Source organism: Pteropus vampyrus, unplaced genomic scaffold (genome assembly GCF_000151845.1).
Source record: "Pteropus vampyrus isolate Shadow unplaced genomic scaffold, Pvam_2.0 Scaffold7, whole genome shotgun sequence".
NCBI lineage: Eukaryota > Metazoa > Chordata > Mammalia > Chiroptera > Pteropodidae > Pteropus > Pteropus vampyrus.
Window position 1 is genome coordinate 9785547 of NW_011888788.1, and position 17440 is coordinate 9802986.

The 17440-nt window shown below is 37.1% G+C and overlaps 1 protein-coding gene and 1 pseudogene across 10 annotated transcripts in view; one reads left to right on the forward strand and one right to left on the reverse strand.

The window, feature by feature from the left end:
• The window catches only part of NDUFAF5 (NADH:ubiquinone oxidoreductase complex assembly factor 5), a 33990-nt gene extending 21873 nt beyond the window's left edge, over positions 1-12117 (forward strand). For 5 of the 10 annotated variants that reach the window (XM_011370331.2, XM_011370325.2, XM_023537458.1 and 2 more), the window contains 4 exons: positions 3947-4007; positions 11333-11416; positions 11765-11847; positions 12007-12117. In XM_011370331.2, coding sequence (XP_011368633.1) covers positions 3947-4007; positions 11333-11416; positions 11765-11847; positions 12007-12099 — 321 coding nt within the window. In that variant the 3' untranslated portion in view covers positions 12100-12117. The other 5 variants (XR_896486.2, XR_002783137.1, XR_002783140.1 and 2 more) reach the window with 5 other exon arrangements.
• A 2751-nt stretch (positions 12118-14868) lies between these two features.
• Positions 14869-14986, reverse strand: LOC111747014 (annotated as a pseudogene).
• Between the last annotated feature and the right edge of the window lie 2454 nt (positions 14987-17440).

Consider the following 17440-nt stretch of genomic DNA (forward strand, 5'->3'; position numbering starts at 1 on the left):
TAAAAGTGTCATTCCCTTTTAGTCCTCCAGTCTTAGCTCTCTCCTGGGAGTAACAATTCTCAAAATTTTGGTCTTATGACCTTCTCTACACACTTAAAATTATTGAGGACCTTAATTTTGTTTATGTGAGTTATATTTATCTATATTAACCATATTAAAAATTGAAACAATTTTAGTGTTTATTCATTTAAAACTAGCAATAACTTACGACATGTTAATATAAATAACTTTTGCGAAAGAAAAAATATTGAGAGAAAAGGAAGTCATTGCTTTCCATTTTTACATATTTCTTTAATGTATGGCATAATAAAAGCTAGTCATATGTCTGCTACTGTGTTCACATCTATTGCAATATCACATGTAATTTAACTTCTGAAAAATCCCATTGTATACTCATGAGAGAATGAGAGGTGAAAAAGTCAGATAGCATCTTAGTATTATCATGAAAATAATTTGACTTCGTGAATCCCCCAAAAGGCCCTAGAAACCCAAGGACTCTCCAGACCACACTTTGAATACTGCTGCCCTGGAAGTAGCTATTATCGTCAGTTTATGTAATGTCCCAGATATTTTTTAAACAAATACTTTGCTATACTACATAGGGACATACATATATATGTATATATTTCTAAAAGTTATTTTTCATTCTTAACAGTATATTTTAGACTGTTTTCCAAATCAATGGAGTCATATTTGACTCCTTAACTTCTGCATGTTATTCCCTAGTATGACTGTACCACAGCTTTATTTAACTATTTCCATGATGAACAACATTTAGGTTCGTTCCAGTTTTTTTTTTTGGAGGGGGTGTTGTTTTTATGCCAATAGAAACAATTCTGAAATGACTGTCCTTGTATTGTGTTATCATTTATTTATTCAATCTTACAACAAGCATTTATTGAGTACCTTTTATGTGCCAGGTAACTATTATAAATACTTTGGATATAGCAGTGAATAAAACAGACAAATCCCTGCCTGATTTTTTTGGGTTTAAAGAGGGTCTGTCAGTAGACCTTAGAGGGTCCAATAACACTTGGCATTGTAAAAAAAACCTGTTTTTGTTGTTTGTATGTAAATGACAGAGCTCGTAGTTTTCATCAGATCTTGAAAGAGGACGACGACTGAAAATAGATCAGAAACCACTGGTTTAAAGCATTAATCTCTAATATTTACTTTACTTATAATAAGAAAAAGATTACCTTTAGAGTCCACCCTCTTAAGAATTGTGTCCCATATTCCTGTGTTACAAACTGAAGTGAAATAAAGAGAATCTGTGAATGGGAGTGTAAAGCTGCTAAAAAATGTAGGAGGGAATGGAAGTGACGCAGAAAGGAATAGTGCAAAGGTTTGTGGGGTGACAGTAAGGAATTATGTGTGCTAGGGCATACAGGTTAGTCAGCAATATACGGGGACTGAAAAGGTGTTACCTGTTAGGAAAAAGATAGGACTTATATTCTGAGTCCTCAAAAGAAAGTTAAATTATATTAACCTGTGTGGTTTTCTACAGTTTTAAAGTGGGTTATGCATTTTAAATTTCTATTAAAAATGCTTATCCTGACATTATAGCATTTAAAAGCCTACATTTCTGTTAATCGGGTAATCTGTTAATTCAGAATACCTTTCATAGTCTTCTCTGGAAGTGAACTGAATGACTCAAACATGAATATGATACAGAAGTATTGGTATAGAATTTTATTTATAGTTTATAAAATTAGGGAGTTGCTGATTTAATAAGAAATCAATAAATTTGTTCCTTGAGACATATACACTGTCTCTGAAGTGCTGTATTAATATTGCATCTTAACTCATTTTCTAAAAATTCCATCCAAAGAAGCTTTTATATAATCATTTATACAGGTTTATGTTGCATACACTAGATACACTGCTTTCATACTGCATTGGTTTCTTATTTTTAAAGTTAAATAATAACCATATAGTTATATTTTCATTTATGATCGTCTTAGTGAATTATTTTCAGAGCCAGTTGGCATTCTAAGTGAAGCTCATTTCCTTTTAAAATGTAGTTGCCAGACTAGTATATTAGGAGAAAACTGCAGGTATGGTCCTTCTTAACTTGAATAAGGCCTTTGACAAAACTATTGTGGTACTCTTTTGATTGTGATAGTGCTTTTAGTTGGTTTCATGAAAAAATGTTTTTCAAAGGATATTGCTTAATGGCTGGGTTTTAGTTTAGAAGGAATTTGTTTTTAATCTTAGAATCTCTTTTTAAAAATAGTTTCTTAATGTAGAAAAATGTATAGACGAAATGGATTACCCAGAGATGGTCTTATTAAAAAGTACACACACAACCTAATCCATGCATATGTTTACAACTAAAAGGAAATTTAAAAAAATGTATAGATAGAATGAGATAATACGGAGCAAGTCTAAAGTGAAAAGTCTCCTCCTCCTGACTTCTGGCACCCTGTCCTTCTCCCCGAAGGTGACCTTTGTTAACTGTTACATACATCCTTTCAGAACAATTTTTCCTCATAAACCAGAATACAGTTATATCACTTAAAACCAACATATGCAACAATATATACTCTTTTGCTTTTTTTCTATATTGCACTCTTTTCTTTTTAGTCAGTAACATGTCTTGGAGATTTTCCCCCACAAATGTATATCTACTGAATCTTTTTTTTTTTTTTAAAGTTGTACAGTATTTCATTATATAGGTATACTTTATTTAACCAGTTCTCTATTAATGGACATTGAAATTGTTTCCAGTTTGTATTTGGGGTTTTGTTTATTGTTTATTTTTTACTTTTTCAAAAAACGCTACAGTGAATTTCCTTTCACAGAATCTTGGCACGTCTGTCAGGTCAGTTTCTAGCAATGGAATTACTAAGTCAAGGAATCTTTACATTTGAAATTTTAGCAGATTTATATCCTTGATCAACATTGTATGCAAATTCTTGCTTTGTTTTGTATCTCTCAGGTATAAAAAAAGAACTGGTCGTTTTGTTTTGCATTACTAGAAGTACAATGAAAACATCTTGGAAGATGAGCCTGTTTAGATTGATTCTGGGTACCACATTTTAAAAGGGATTGATATTGACTAGGTACAGAGAAATGCAGTGAGAACATATGATGATCTATAAATTTTGTCCAGAAGACTAACCCCTCCCCCTAAAAAAGTTATGGTGGTGTCAGGGAGGAAAAATTTCTCTGTTATTCTAGGTTCTTCTGACATGAGATAGATTAATAGGAGAAAATAAAATTAAATTTCCTATGTACTGGGCTGCATAAGAATATGGAGACTTACAGAGAGTCAGGCAATTGGGGCTTATATACCATTCTGAACTATGGAGAGGGAGTAGGATTCTGGAACTTCAAAGTGAAGGAAAGGAATTTACATGAAGATGGAAAAACAAATGCAGAGACAGTGGGACACAGAAAGGTCTTAGGTCTTCAAGTCCTGCCAAATTCCCCTTACCACACTTAGCCCAAGTTCTTTGTGGATATCTCTGGTGATAGTGTTCTACTTGGACCTAAATTCTTTTAGGCAGTTAAGAGTAAAAAGCTCTTCCTGAGCCTTTTCTTAAAAATAATCAGCCTAAAATCATCCTCATTCCAAAGAGACATATTTGGGGGTAGAAAAATTCTGTTCCCCTACAGTGTCCTGGAAGAGTTTTTAGACTTGAAGAAGAGGTTAATGGTTTGCATAGTACAGAATAGACTTACTCTGTGTTGTTCCCAGTAACAGAACTAGAACTAGTTGATAGTTTTAGGAAAAGTTCTCATAAAATGGTGAATATTTATTCTGCAATTTGAAATCTTCATAAATCAAGCATGAGCCAGATGACATCTGTGAAGAGTATTGTAGAGAAGTTTCCTGCTTATCATGAGAGATAGATCTGGGTAGTCTCTATGGCCTTTTTTTGAATCTGGATTTTTTTTTGAGATGAATGTCAAATGAATATTTCTTTTTCTTTATAAATAGGACACTGATGAAATTCAAGTTAACTATCCTGGAATGTTTGAATTGATGGAAGATTTACAAGGTAAGGCACTTTAAAGCATTTCAGACTCCATTTGGGAGTCTTATTTTGAGAGCCAACTCAATGGCAAGCATTGGGACTAAGCACTAGGGATACATGTGTGATGAGAAGGCAGGCTGTCTTCAGGGAGCTTATGAGGCAGACCTCAGGCACCTGCCACGAAGATAAATGTTAAATTAGAATTATGGTGAGTGCTGTGAAGTAGAGGTAAATAGTGCTATATCTACCTATAAGAGGATGGCGGGACTTTCTTGAAGGGTGTATTTGGGGATGGTAGAATATATTAATGACTTTCTCCAGCAGCAGTTGGCAGCTCAGGTCCAGGCACAAAAAAGTAGGTAGTTGGGTTAGTGTAGGGTCAAGGGGGTAAGTCTCAGTCTGAGAGAGTCACCAAAGTCTTGTCTAAAGAAATGGTGACGGTGCTCAAAAAAATGAAGAGGTAAAGAGGGGAGGGCAATGAGTCCCAGGCAAGGAGAACAGCATGTGCAAGAAAGTACGTAATAAGAACCGAAAGAAGGGCATTTTGGCTGGAATGTGGGGAGTAAAGAGAAGAGTTAAGTGATTAAATTGGTGGGTACATGGGAGCCAGAGTTCCCACAGTAGTGTCTTATAGTCCTCATTAAGATTGTTTGCCTTTATCTTAAAATGCCCTTTGAGGCATTTTAATGGGGATAGGAAATGGGGTTCAGATACCAGATTTATATTTTGAAAAGAATGGATTGGATTGGCAGATAAACTAGTAGGGAGACATAATGTGGTAAAGCTCCTTGAGAAATGGCAGTAGTTTGGACTAAGGTGGTAGCAGTAGGAATAGAGAGACATGAATGGATTCTAGAGATATTTTGGAGGTAAATATGACAAGTTCTTGCTGGTGGATTACATGTGGGCTGATGAAAGAGAGCAACATTTCAAACATAACTGCTAAGTTTTGTCTGACTTAACCAGATAGATGGTGCCCTTTGTTGATAGAGGAAATAGTAGAAGAAGACCAAGTATGGGCAGGAACAGTTCTTGAGTTCACATTTGCATATGTTGAGTTTTAAGTGGTTTTCAGATACCTTAAGAGGAGATGTCAAGTAGGCAGTCAGCTATGTGGGTATGTAACAGAGGAGGCAACTGGCCTGATTTAAAAATTGTAACTCATGTGTGAATAGTTGGTATTTGAAGCAATTGCCTAGAGCGAGAACATGGAGTGAGAAGAGAAAGCCGCCTAATACTGAGCCTTTAGGAACCTAACATATATATGTGTGTATATAGTGACTGTCTAAAAGGATGAGCCTACAAAGAGACTGAGATAGAATAGTTACTAAGGTGTTAAGGAGATACCATAGAAAAGTGTAATATTACGTAAACTAAGAGAAGTTCACAACAAAGGGAACCTAAAAAGTTTAAAACAAAGGAGCACTCAAAAACATCAAATGCTGCTGAGAAGTGAAGTTCATTAGATTTGGAAATAAGGTTATGGTGACTGTACTATGAGCTCTTTTGTTGGAGTGATGGGAGTAGAAGTAATGGGGGTAGGTCGAAGATTAAGTGGAAGGCAAAGACAGCAAATATCTACTATTCTCTCAAAAAGCTTGACTGTGAAGAAGAGGTGAGAGATGGAAAGGTTATAGGTGTCAGAGGAGAAGAGAGGAACATGAGGTGGGGGGAGGTTTTTCATTTTGTTTTGTCTTAAGACTTGAATTTATTTAACTGCTGATTGGAAGACTAAGTGCTTCTGTAGAAGTGACACTAGAAGAAAGAGAAGGGATAATTGATGTGTCAGGTATGTGATAAGGTAGAAGGGGGATGAGATACAAAGGCTGAGAGTGGATTGATCTTGGATAAAGGGTGGTTGAGGAGGGTGGGGAGACATAGAAGGAAGAGAAGAGGCATAGTGCCAATGGACATAGGTGTTCATATTTGATAGCAAGAAATTTCCATCCAATGGATCTCTTTTATTCGTCAAACAAAATAGTGCCATATACTGAGATTGAAAGGATCAGAAGTTTGAGAATTGAGTGGAGATCATTTGAAATAGTCATTGTAGAGAATAGGAAGGTGAATCAATCAGAGTAAGTGTTAAAGTTAGTCAAATACATCTTTGACTTTCTCTAATGACACTTGGCAGGTAACCAAAACAGATAGCTGGGCTAGTTTGGTTTGGGGCTTTGCTAGTAGAGAGAGGCAAAGGCAAAAGGGAATTCCAAGAGTGTAATTGATATAATGGACCAGAGACACTAAAAACAAGTTAATAGACTGGGAGTAAGTAGAGGAGATATGCACATGTGATCTGAAGATTGAATGATCATGGTTGAAATACCTGAACATGTTTGAAGGACAGGAGGATACAGTCTGAAAATGGGATGTTTGAATTGATGATTTTGGAAGTAAAGGGATAATTTTGTCTGGAACATGTTACAGGTGGAATGGCCATGTTGGAGTGATGGAGAAGTCCATTAGTGGTGAGAAGACTAAAAAATCTTAGGGATCATGGTATTTGGTGCTTATTAACATTGAAGTCACCCAAGTTGGCGGCAGGATTTGGGGTACAGAGGTGAACGGAACTCGGTGACAATTCCTTTGATGAATGAGGAGAGGGACTGGGAGCCTGATGTTTGACAGCAAGCAGGAGTAGGGGAGGGTTTTGGCCACATAGTGTGCATCTTATCGGGTTTAGTAAGGTAGGAAAGTGATGGCCTGGAAGAGGCTTTGAGCAGCAAGGACAGAGACCCTACCTCTCAACTGTGAAAGAGGTGAGGTACGTAAAAATACATATCTACCACTGAGAGGGCTATTGGAGAACGATTTTCTCAAAGGAGAGCTTCAACTTAACTTCAGTAAGAATTTATGAGGTTTGTTCTATGTTAAGTAGTCCAACGGCCTAAACAGTATTGATGAATGAGAGAAGCTGAACAGATTAAAGGTCTGTTCTATGAAACCAGAACTACATTTACCCAAGGGAACCTTAATCTGGATCCTGAAAAGTTAAAGAGGATTATAAAAATAAATACTTTGTTTATAGATTTATAGTTTTTGTGAACATCGTTATACTTGCTTCTCTTGATAGCCTTCTGGTTACTACTTCATCTGCGTGTTACAGGTGAGAAAAATTAGGCCCAAAGAAAACACTTGTCTCTTAGTGGAAGAATTAAGTGCCAAACTCTTGCCTTCTTGACTCTTGCTCTGGAACTTTTACCTGATTTACTGCTTCTTAAAGCTACCTGTTTGTAACAGGTCCATTTTACCCATCATCCAGCCTCCTTTGAGTATTACAAGGAGAAAGATGTGTAGCCAAAAACTTACTATTATAGTCACTCTTTATCCATTATAATTTAATAGAAGCATTGGCAGCCTTAAGTATGCATGCCCAAGATGACAGGGGACCAGTAATACACATTTCCTCCTGAGCATTTGGCTCCCCCTGATGTGCTCACAGAGCCCCTTCATCCTTTCAAAGCCCCTTTCAAAGGCTTGAAAGATGATGGTGGGCTGGTACTTTATCATTTAGACTCTGGTGATAAAAATAATTTTCAGATACAGCATTTATTTTTGTTCTGCTATATGAGTGCTGTGCTCATGATTCATTTCAAGAAAGAAGAGACTAGAAATTAGACCTATCGGTTGGAAGTGGCTGCTGCCTGCTGATTTAAAAATACAGTGCTTACTCTGTGCTAGGTACAAAAAAACCTCTGTGAGGTTTGCTAATATTCTATTTTACAGATGAGCAAATTGAGATATCAAGAAGTTAGGTAACTTGTCCATGGTTATACTAAATCTAGACTTATGTATTGAATCCAGAGTCCTATACTGCATACTTGATCTGTGTGTATGTGTTTACATTGAAGTTAAATGTTCAGTAAAATGCACTAATTTTAACTGTACAGCTGCTTGGATTTTTAACCACCATCCAAATGAAGGTATAGAACATTTTCAGCCTCCAGAAAGTTGCTGCATGCCCCCTCCCAGTTGGAACCTGGGTTTTAAATCAGTCATTATTTTGAGGAATTGTCTTTTGTTTACCTTTAAGAGGATTTGCCAGTGCTTCTCACTTTTCTTGTAAAGCTTTTTACACAAATCATATGTTCTAGTTTTAGATGTTTCTTTAGGAAGATTAAGAAGAATTATCTGAAGATAACATGTAAAAGTGATATTTAACAAAGTAGATATAAACATTAACTAGTTGATTTTATATTCATTTACTTACCATTTATTGAGCATCTACCATGTGCCAACCACAGAGCCAATGATAGGAATACATAGTTCCTGATCTCAGGGAGTTATGCTCTAGAAGAGAGATACACATATAGACAGATGTGTACATTTAACTGTAAAATTAAGTATTTTGTTTTTAAGTATAGGGAGAAACACAAGAGAAAAAGCCCCTGAATCTGCTTAGGGTGTCAAGAGATGCTTTTGCACAAGGGGCAGCACCTAAGTCAAAATGAGTTTGCCAGGGTGGGTGCAGATTTGGGGGTAGGGTTGCAGGCTTTACATTCTAGGCCAAGGAAACAACCTGTTTAAAATTATAGAGATGGAGGAGGATACACATTTTCTTTACTTTAAAGGAACTGCAGTAATTCAGTATTGCTTGAACAAGTAGAATGGGGAGATGATGGAAAATGATGCAGGATAGTCCATCAGAGGCTTCTAGATTTTATCAGATGAGCCTTGTAGTATCTTGGAAGAATTTTGCACAGAGGAGAGACAAACAGATTAGTGTGTTAGAGCTCATCCTCCAACATTGTTTATGAGCATATTTTATGAGGAAGGTAAGTTCAGAGCTAGCATAGTTAACCTCTCTTGTTATGCATGAGGATATTGAGGCACAGAGAGAAGTAACTAGCACAAGGTGATATATTTAGTAAGTGGGAGAGCCAGGATTGAAACCAAGTGTAGCAGTCTGGCTCAGATCTCAACCACTGGTGAAAAGGTCAGAGGCAGCAAAGATAGGAAGAAGAGTGGTTGGGAGTGAACGGAGGAGGAGTGGAGCTTGGGAGACTTCCAGGTGTGTGGATTTGCAGGCTGGAAGATGGTGTTCCCTTCAGGTTGCTTTTTGGTATTTTACATTGCTTTCTTCTTTTTTCTTGATGGTTGTGGTGTCTCTCATTTAAGTTGCCGTTATTATTCACAGAAAAAAGTCGAGAATGTTTACCTAATTGTACAAAACAAGTTGTATATCAGCGATGAATGCAGGAAAAGTTTTGGAGGCTTTCACAGTAGTTTTATGGTAAGTTCAGTTATTTTCTTTTAGACAATAGCATTGTTTCTAGTAAACCTTAATAAATTAAATTTTTTTTTATAAGTAGTTGGACTTAACCTTAAAAACACTGTGAGAGTCTTAAACAGTTACCTGCTTCCCAGATTTTGCAGTTATCCCAAAGCCCAGGGCTGGTTAGAGGTCCCCACATATGTTTCCCAGGCGGTCTTCAGTAAATGCACCAGGGTGCATTGTGAAGTATTATTCCATTTCAAAGATGACAAAACTGACTTTAATAGAGGTTAAATGACTTTACTCCAGGTTGTATAAAGGTCGGACCTGGTATTATGATCTCAAAGGCTAAGTTTAGACTCTGCACCACACCACAGTACTACAAGAGGAAGAGAAGTTCACCATGGCCACGTACCTCCCTTGTGAGGGAGGGGTGGGCTGCCCTAGCATCAGAGTTACTAACTGTGCTATATAGTAGTGCTCTTGAATTTCTATATCAAAGCATTATGTCTAGGTTAAACCTAGGCCAGGCCTTCAGAAAGAGCATTATGCCTAATAATTTTAGTATGTTGTAATAACAGTTATTTGATGTGAAATTTCATAGAAATGCATTAAGTATTTACATTAAAAAAATTAAACCTGTTTTCCACGGGAGTTGCCTGTTATCTAATGTATAGTCAGTCATAGCAATGGGAAATTAGCAGAAATGAAAGCACCGCAAGCATCAGCAATAGACTCTTCCAATGAGTCCCAGTTTACTTCTAGTCTCTTGGATACTCACTCTATAGGAGAATGTTTTTAAATTAGATTATGTAATGGGTCTAAAATGTTAGCATTAGAGATAATCTTTAATTATCATCCTACGTAATTTTAAGCAGGCTGTTTCCTTAGCCTGGAATGTAATGTCTGCGGTCCCCCAACTGCCCCCCATCCTTCCCCTGCCAAGAGATAAGCCTTTAGAGATAATCGAGTCTGGCCACCTTAAAGACCCAGAGCAATTGGTCAGAGATCATCTAGCTGCTTCATGACAGCAAAAATAAGATCCACCTTTTTCTTCATGTTGATTAATCTACTAGTTTATATGTCATTGTTCTTCATGAATTGGGTGGGTCTGTTATACCCACAGGATGTGGGACATTGCTTTTAGTCAGAGATTCATTATTTTAAGGAATAAAAGGAGCCTTTTGAGATTGGAGAGAAGAAAAAGATTTATTTATTACAGCTAATTTGTTGACTGTTTTTAATAAGACCATTGAAAACTTGAAAGATTATTTTTAAACTGCTAAAGAACATTGATATTGAATTTAATTGGTTTCTTTTGTGAAAGTAGAAAAACAAAACTAAGAAACTGATTTTTGATCATGTAGTATAGAGAGAATAAATATAAAGGATTTTTACTTTTGAATTTATTTTAATTCTGAGGACTAGTATGGCCTCTCAAAGTAATTTAAATTTATGCATAAAGAAAAGTAAAATATACTGATTTTTAATGAACAGCAGAATAATATTAACCCTAGCATTTAGCTATCAATTTGAAGAAATCTAAAAACAAATTTTAAAACATTAAGAAAAATGCCCCTGAAAAGTCCTAATCTAAGATTATTTAAGTATTGTAAAACCTGAAAACCGTAGTTTTGATACTATTTAATGAATCTTAAAGCCCTCTTCCAAGTTTCATGATTATACTTAATTTATTCATACGTCCATGGCTTAAAAGGGCATTGCAGCAGCGTCCTTTTCTCTTTCGAAGAGCAGCTAAAAGGGGATAAAATGTAGTATCCTTAGAAAGGTACTTGCCAACTCCCAGTGACTCACCTAAGGGGCCAGTCAACTTGCTTTTTGCCCAGCTGGCACACTTTAGACTAGTGTTAGCAAGTAAAGAGCGCTTATGGGACTTTCCTCCTGAAATTTGACTTCACTTGTCTTAATATCCAGAAGCTTCTGATAGTTTTGCCTGAGAGTCACTAAGAAGCCCAGCTGTAATCTGAGAGCAAAATGAGATTGTTTAGGTTATTTTACATAACTATTAGAAAATGAAATAGAGTTGGATGAAATAAGATTAAATCTGTGATATTGATTGAGCTGCTCGGGGTATTCACTGTATTGCCTCAAACTGCCTGTAGTGTATTTTTAGGAATGGGTGAGAGTAACTGCGCTTGGAATAGAAAGGCGCTGCTGCACCGAGACACAATGCTGGCGGCTGCCGCAGTGTATGGAGGTAAGGGAGCTGACCATTCTTCCACCTGCGCCTCACTGAGGAGCTTGTGCCCTGTCTTGTTTATCTCTTAAAATTACCAGTGCCTTTTCCTTTCTTGTTAAGGCTCCATCAGATTTCTTGTCCTTCCTTTCAAAACACAGATCCTTTCACTCATTTCCTTTTTCCAGACAGTCCTTACTGTTTCTGTACTGTCACCTTATCAGTGTTGAGGATTTTTCATATGAGGCATTCTTGGAGTCCAGGGAGTATCCTGATATCCATTTGTCTTTGCGGGGCATGATTTTTATCAAGAAGATTACTTTTCCTACTTGCATGTTTTCAGACTTTAACCATTATTTGTCTTTGTAGAAATGTACAGAAATGAGGATGGTTCAATCCCTGCCACATATCAGATCTATTACATGATAGGATGGAAATATCATGATTCACAGGTAACATTAAGATAAATCATTTTTCTTAGTGGGTTCATGTTTCCATTTGCTTTTTATTATTTACTTAGGGTGGAGGAATTTTTTAAACATAAGACAGCATTAAGGGGTTTAATTAGAGTATATATTTATCTATTTCTAATATCTTTATCTTATTTTCAGGCAAGACCAGCTGAAAGAGGTTCGGCAACTGTGTCGTTTGGAGAGCTAGGAAAAATAAACAATCTTATGTCACAGGGGAAAAAATCACAATAAATATTCTATTCAATGTTATTGTAGTCCTGAATTTTCATCAGAGATGAGTACTTTCACATCTAAAATTATTACATTTTGAAGCAAGAAGCACTATGTTAGTATTTACTAACAGACTTTTCTAATAATCTGTACACTATATTTAGTAACCATTTCAGTTTCACATGGTTTTTATTTTCATGTAGATACTATTATCTAGAGATTTGAATGCCTTATTTGCAAATTCAGCCCCAAAGCAAGAAGATTGTTTCTCTGAAAAATCCACAGATATGTTCACACATATAAATCACTGCCTTGATGGAAAAATTACACATGCTGACATTTCCTACCCTTTTTCTCCTTCCAATCTTTTGTTATTTCTGTAAGGGGACCATAAGCAATGGAGATGAGGGGAAGGACAAGTTGTTAGTCTCTAGAGTTCTGGCTCTTTTAGAATAAAAACAGAGTCTTATAATGACTACTCTAAAATACTTAAGCCAAAATTATTTGTCATACTGTCATTCTTTGTTGTGAAGAGAACAGAGGTTTATGTACCTCTCTAGAGCTATTACATAGTTTTGTACTTTAGAAGAGTGTGTATCTTTATTGAATCTTTCCTCACATTTTTAAAGCATCAGAATTCTAATCTTATTTCTTTTTTAACTCCATGATCTGGGTAGGATCCCCAAAACCCCCCCCTTAGGTAAGACAACAACATTTTAAATAATTAAGGAGGAAAATTACATGTAACCATCTGTGCAGTAATGAAAAATACTGTTTATTGTTTGACTTTCCTTTGTCACTTTGGGCCTTGGCACTATTATTCTAAGTCCACCATCCCACTGCCATCTAATAGTGATCAAAGTTATGTGGAAGCAGGCCCAGACGGCTTAGTGTGAGGGTGGGCGGGGGAGGATGGTGATAAGAATGAAGCAGGCAGGAAGCTGAGAAGCTCACAAGGGTGGGCGTAATGTTCATTTTCACCAGTCAGTGGCCAGTAATTTGCTGTCCTTTTCATTTAATCGGGCAGGGTCCCAGCCGCCTCTTCACCCTTAGGGAGCTTATTATAGTATTTGCTTCTCTCTCCTGTCTGCCTTCCCTCCTGCTACTAAGCTCTTCCTGGGTGAGGCTGTGTCTTACCCTGTACATACAGCATAGTACTTTGCACATAGTAAACAGTTACATTGTGAATTGAATTCAGTTATGTGAAAAAATGCCCATTGAAAGAAAGTTACAGTTAAAAACCAAAGTTCTCTAGGAGAAAAAAATTACTATTCTTGCTCTTGTCAGTTAGGAAATTCATTGATATTAGAAGTTTGGATACTCTTGGTGGCTTTTTTGTTTTGTTTTTGATACAAAAGAAGAGAATACCTAGGAAGTAGAATTTGGGAAAGGTCTTTTTTTTAGCTTAATTTTCAGAATTTGAAGGGAGAAAACAAAAAAAAATCTATTAAAGTGCAAACTGGTGAATTAGGAACAGATAAATTCCATATTGTCTATTTCCTAAAGGACATGTGTTTATAGGCATTAATATTTGTTTTTGAAGAATGAATATGAAAAACTATTAAATACTTATTGCTGAGGAAAGGGACTGAGAAACCAAGTGTGTCTGCATCTGTCATGTTTGAATGTCCGGGTGCAGGAGGTAGGGAGAAATTATGAGAGAGACTTGTACTTTTCATTTGCTATCTTTCTATTGTCAAGGATATTACATTTGTTTCATGTCAGCAGCAAATATGTGGATTGTAGTGTGGTGCTTAGGAGGACTCTATACTGGGCTATCTCAAAAATAAGCTCCATTGGTTTAAAAAAATAAAGAAAAATTAACAACTAATTGAGGACACTTTATTGTTTAACATGAGTGACAGTAGTAAAATTATTTTTTTTAGTTAATATCTGCTTGAATTATCTATCAAGCTTTAATTTTTTGGAACCCTCAGGAAATTCACTTTCTGAATAGCTGTGTTTTCCAAATGATTAAGAACTCATCCTTTTAAGCAAAAAAACTTTAAAAAATACCTTATCAAAAATCTTTCTAAAATATGTTACATTCTTAAACAGTGCGTGGAACATAATTATTTCTTTATAACTCCGCAGCTATTGTCATAAACTCAAGTTGTACTGCATTGATCGTTTCTACACTGGCCCCAAGAATGATGTGATTTGTTTAGTGTCCCTTTTCCAACATTTGCTCTCAGGTGTCAGTCTCGATGGCTTGACAAAAATAAGCCGCCACTTCTTGTGCCCTCTGATATGCTGTAAGATCAGAATTTAGATTGGAAGCTTTCTACAAGTAGCGTATTAGATAGGAAAGAGGAACTAGGTTCTAGGAAGACTGTCCTCTGGAGTAAAATGCACGGGCTTTATCGGTTCTCTTAACAAATGAGGATTGAGGTCAGTGTATCAGGCTTCCGGTTCTTCTCTGCTCTTTCGGTTGTCAGTCTGACAGGTTTCATTTATTGTGTTGACTGCTTGGGGACTGGATTATTTCCTGGTCCTTAGCAGTATTCCAGGTTGTTGGCCTGGAGAATTCCAGAGGTGGCAATATATATGAAAATTTATAAACAAAGATTGTTTGCTTTATGGAAAATTTTTGCAGGATTTGTTGAGATGAAAGCTATTCATGGACATCAATTATGTGATATGAATGTAAAAAGTTATAGAAGGTAATGCATGAAGTATCTATTAAGCAAGTTTTGTTTTTATTATTATTTTTTAGGCGAGATAACCTTGGTCGACCTCACAGATTGCAAGGACCTTGTCAACTTACAATTCCTTAGTTTTCATTTTTTACGCCTACAGCACCTGGTCTTCCTAGGTGGTCTCCCATTCAAGTACTAACCAGGTCCGACCCGCTTAGCTTCCAAGATCAGATGGGATCGGGCTTGTTCAGGGTAGCATGGCTGTAGACTACGTTTTGTTTTTCATACGCTTTTAGTACTATTTTTATCCACTAGGTGGAAACAATTACAGTATGGCCTGTATTGAAGATGTGTACAGTTTTTATACTCAATATATATCCCTTAAAAGTGAAATTAAAATATTTTACCATGGATTGCCTTTTGTGTAGAAAAGAAATGAATATTAATAGATATCTGGGAAAAAGAAAGCTACTCGGTACAGTGATTGTTGTTCCTTCATAAGTAATTTTAGCCTCTCTTGCCTAAGAAGAGATGTTGAGCTTTGGGGGAGGGATGTTATTGTCATTAAAATGTGAAATTTATCATCAAGAAAGTTATCATAAGTGAACCTGCCCTTCCAGAAATTGGTACACTCTAATTCTCTGCCTGGATACTTGACAGGTATTTATCTTACTGGTTCGAAAAAAAATTATTTGAAAATAATGGAAGGTACAGTGGGCACTGGTAAGTTGTTAACGAATAAGGAAGTAATGCTTTGGTCTCTTGGTTGGTTTTAAAATCTATCCACAAATTCTTTGATATGCTTCTCTAGAAAGTGGAGCTTCCTTCCGCTTTCTTTGAGTATGGATTGAATTTAGTGATACCCTTCCAACAAATAGAATGTGGAAGTAATGGTGTGTCGCTTATGGTAATAAAAGGCATTGCTTCCTCCTTGCTCTGTCTGGGGTCACTCAGTCTGGGAAAACCAACTCCCATTTCGTGAGGGCACTCAAGCAGCACAGTGGAGAGGAGCTAGAGGTGAGGAACTGCCACAGCCCTGTGAGTGAGCCCGGCCTATATCTTGACAGCAACCTCATGAGAGACCTTGAACCAGAAACACCCAGATTAGCCACTCCCAAATTCCTGATCAAAAGATACTGTGCGATAACGTTTGTCATTTCAGCCACTGTAATTTGTTAATACAGCAGGAGATAGCTAATATGCTCTCTGCAAAGAGGTGCCCACGATATGCCGAGTTGTTATTTTAAGTACAGAATGTAGCTTGCTTATCTGAAATTATGTAAAGTCAACATAAACTACTATATTACATTTGTTCTTAGGGGAAACTGGACCTGAGATACTCTTACCTTGAGATTTGAGTCCATGGTATCTCAAAATAGAACTAACCTCCCAAGGTACATTTAGTAGGCCTCAAATTTCATTTTCTAAAAATATTAGGATCGATTTTCTGGAAACCTGATTGGGCATGGTCCAAAGTGAAACCAGAGAATTTGAAAACACTCTGACCTTGAGAATTCAGTGAACTAAACAACTGCACAGCAGTTCCTCAATCAGTTCCTTTCTGCCTTAGCTGTTGAGTTGCTGACAGCTCATTATCAGGATGGACTGCTGACACTGTGCAATTGTCACCAGGTTCTCAGATAAGCATAATGCTATGGAAACAGTTAAGGGCTTTTTAAAGCCAGAGTTAACCCTGCCTTGTTAGCCATTGCTAAAACCAGGCAAAGGTAAACTGCCTATACTTTCAAAGTGGCAAATGTAGTCCATCTAGTCTCCAGACTCATACGAGAATCTCGTGCATGTGCTCAGAATGCCTGTTCTAGTTCTTCAGAGCCAGCCCTGTAGGAGAATGGTCAGGAGCAGTTCCAGGTCTCAGTTGTGCTTGTGCTTAGATGGAGAATGAGAGATTGAGGAAGGAGAATTCCAAAGGAGGACTTGCCAGCTCTTGCCACGAAAAACAAAGTAGAGGGAAGGGCAGGGACTGGAAGTCAGGTGATCTTGGTTTTGTCCTGGCCTTGCTGGTTCCTAAGGCTCAGGCAAACTTCATCCCTCTGACCTCAGGACTGTCATCTGTACAATTAATTACAGGTTGGAAACTCAGTCTTAAAGGAGGCCCACAGGCCTGTCTTCCAGGTTCCTAAGGGGCATTTTCAAACAAAACATTTCCAGTTTCCTCCTGTTAAGGGTTAATGCTCCGTCACTGAGAGAAGCATGGGACATCCCTCCATCATTTTATGGTGGGGAAATGACTGTGAGCCATTGGGCAGGATGATCTCAGGAGCATTGAGCCTGATCCTAGGACCTTAGTCCTAAGACAGAAGTGGACAGGATTGCCTTCTTATCTTTACAATTTCTCAGTCTCCATGTTGACGTTTTGGAGACTTCTTTTCCCTTCAGAGTTAACTTGAATTTCATCTGAGGATAAGGTTTGGGAAGGTGAGCACAGTGCGATTTGCCTTGGGTCCCCTAGTCGTAAAAAAATGGTTTAGAATGCATTGCTGTCAGTTTCTGGGTTACAGTGAAGGGCTCCAGGAGACCCTAACTTAAGCAGCATAGACTGCCTCCTGCATTTTCCATGGAAGATGTCATTTCCCATAGGCACTAGACATTTAGCATTTGGGAAGTGCTAAATGTTTCCCACATTTTACAGAAAGTTCCTAGTTATTCGTCCAGGTGACAAGGTCCTAAGTACAAGTCACACCTGAACAAAGGAAATGCTCAGG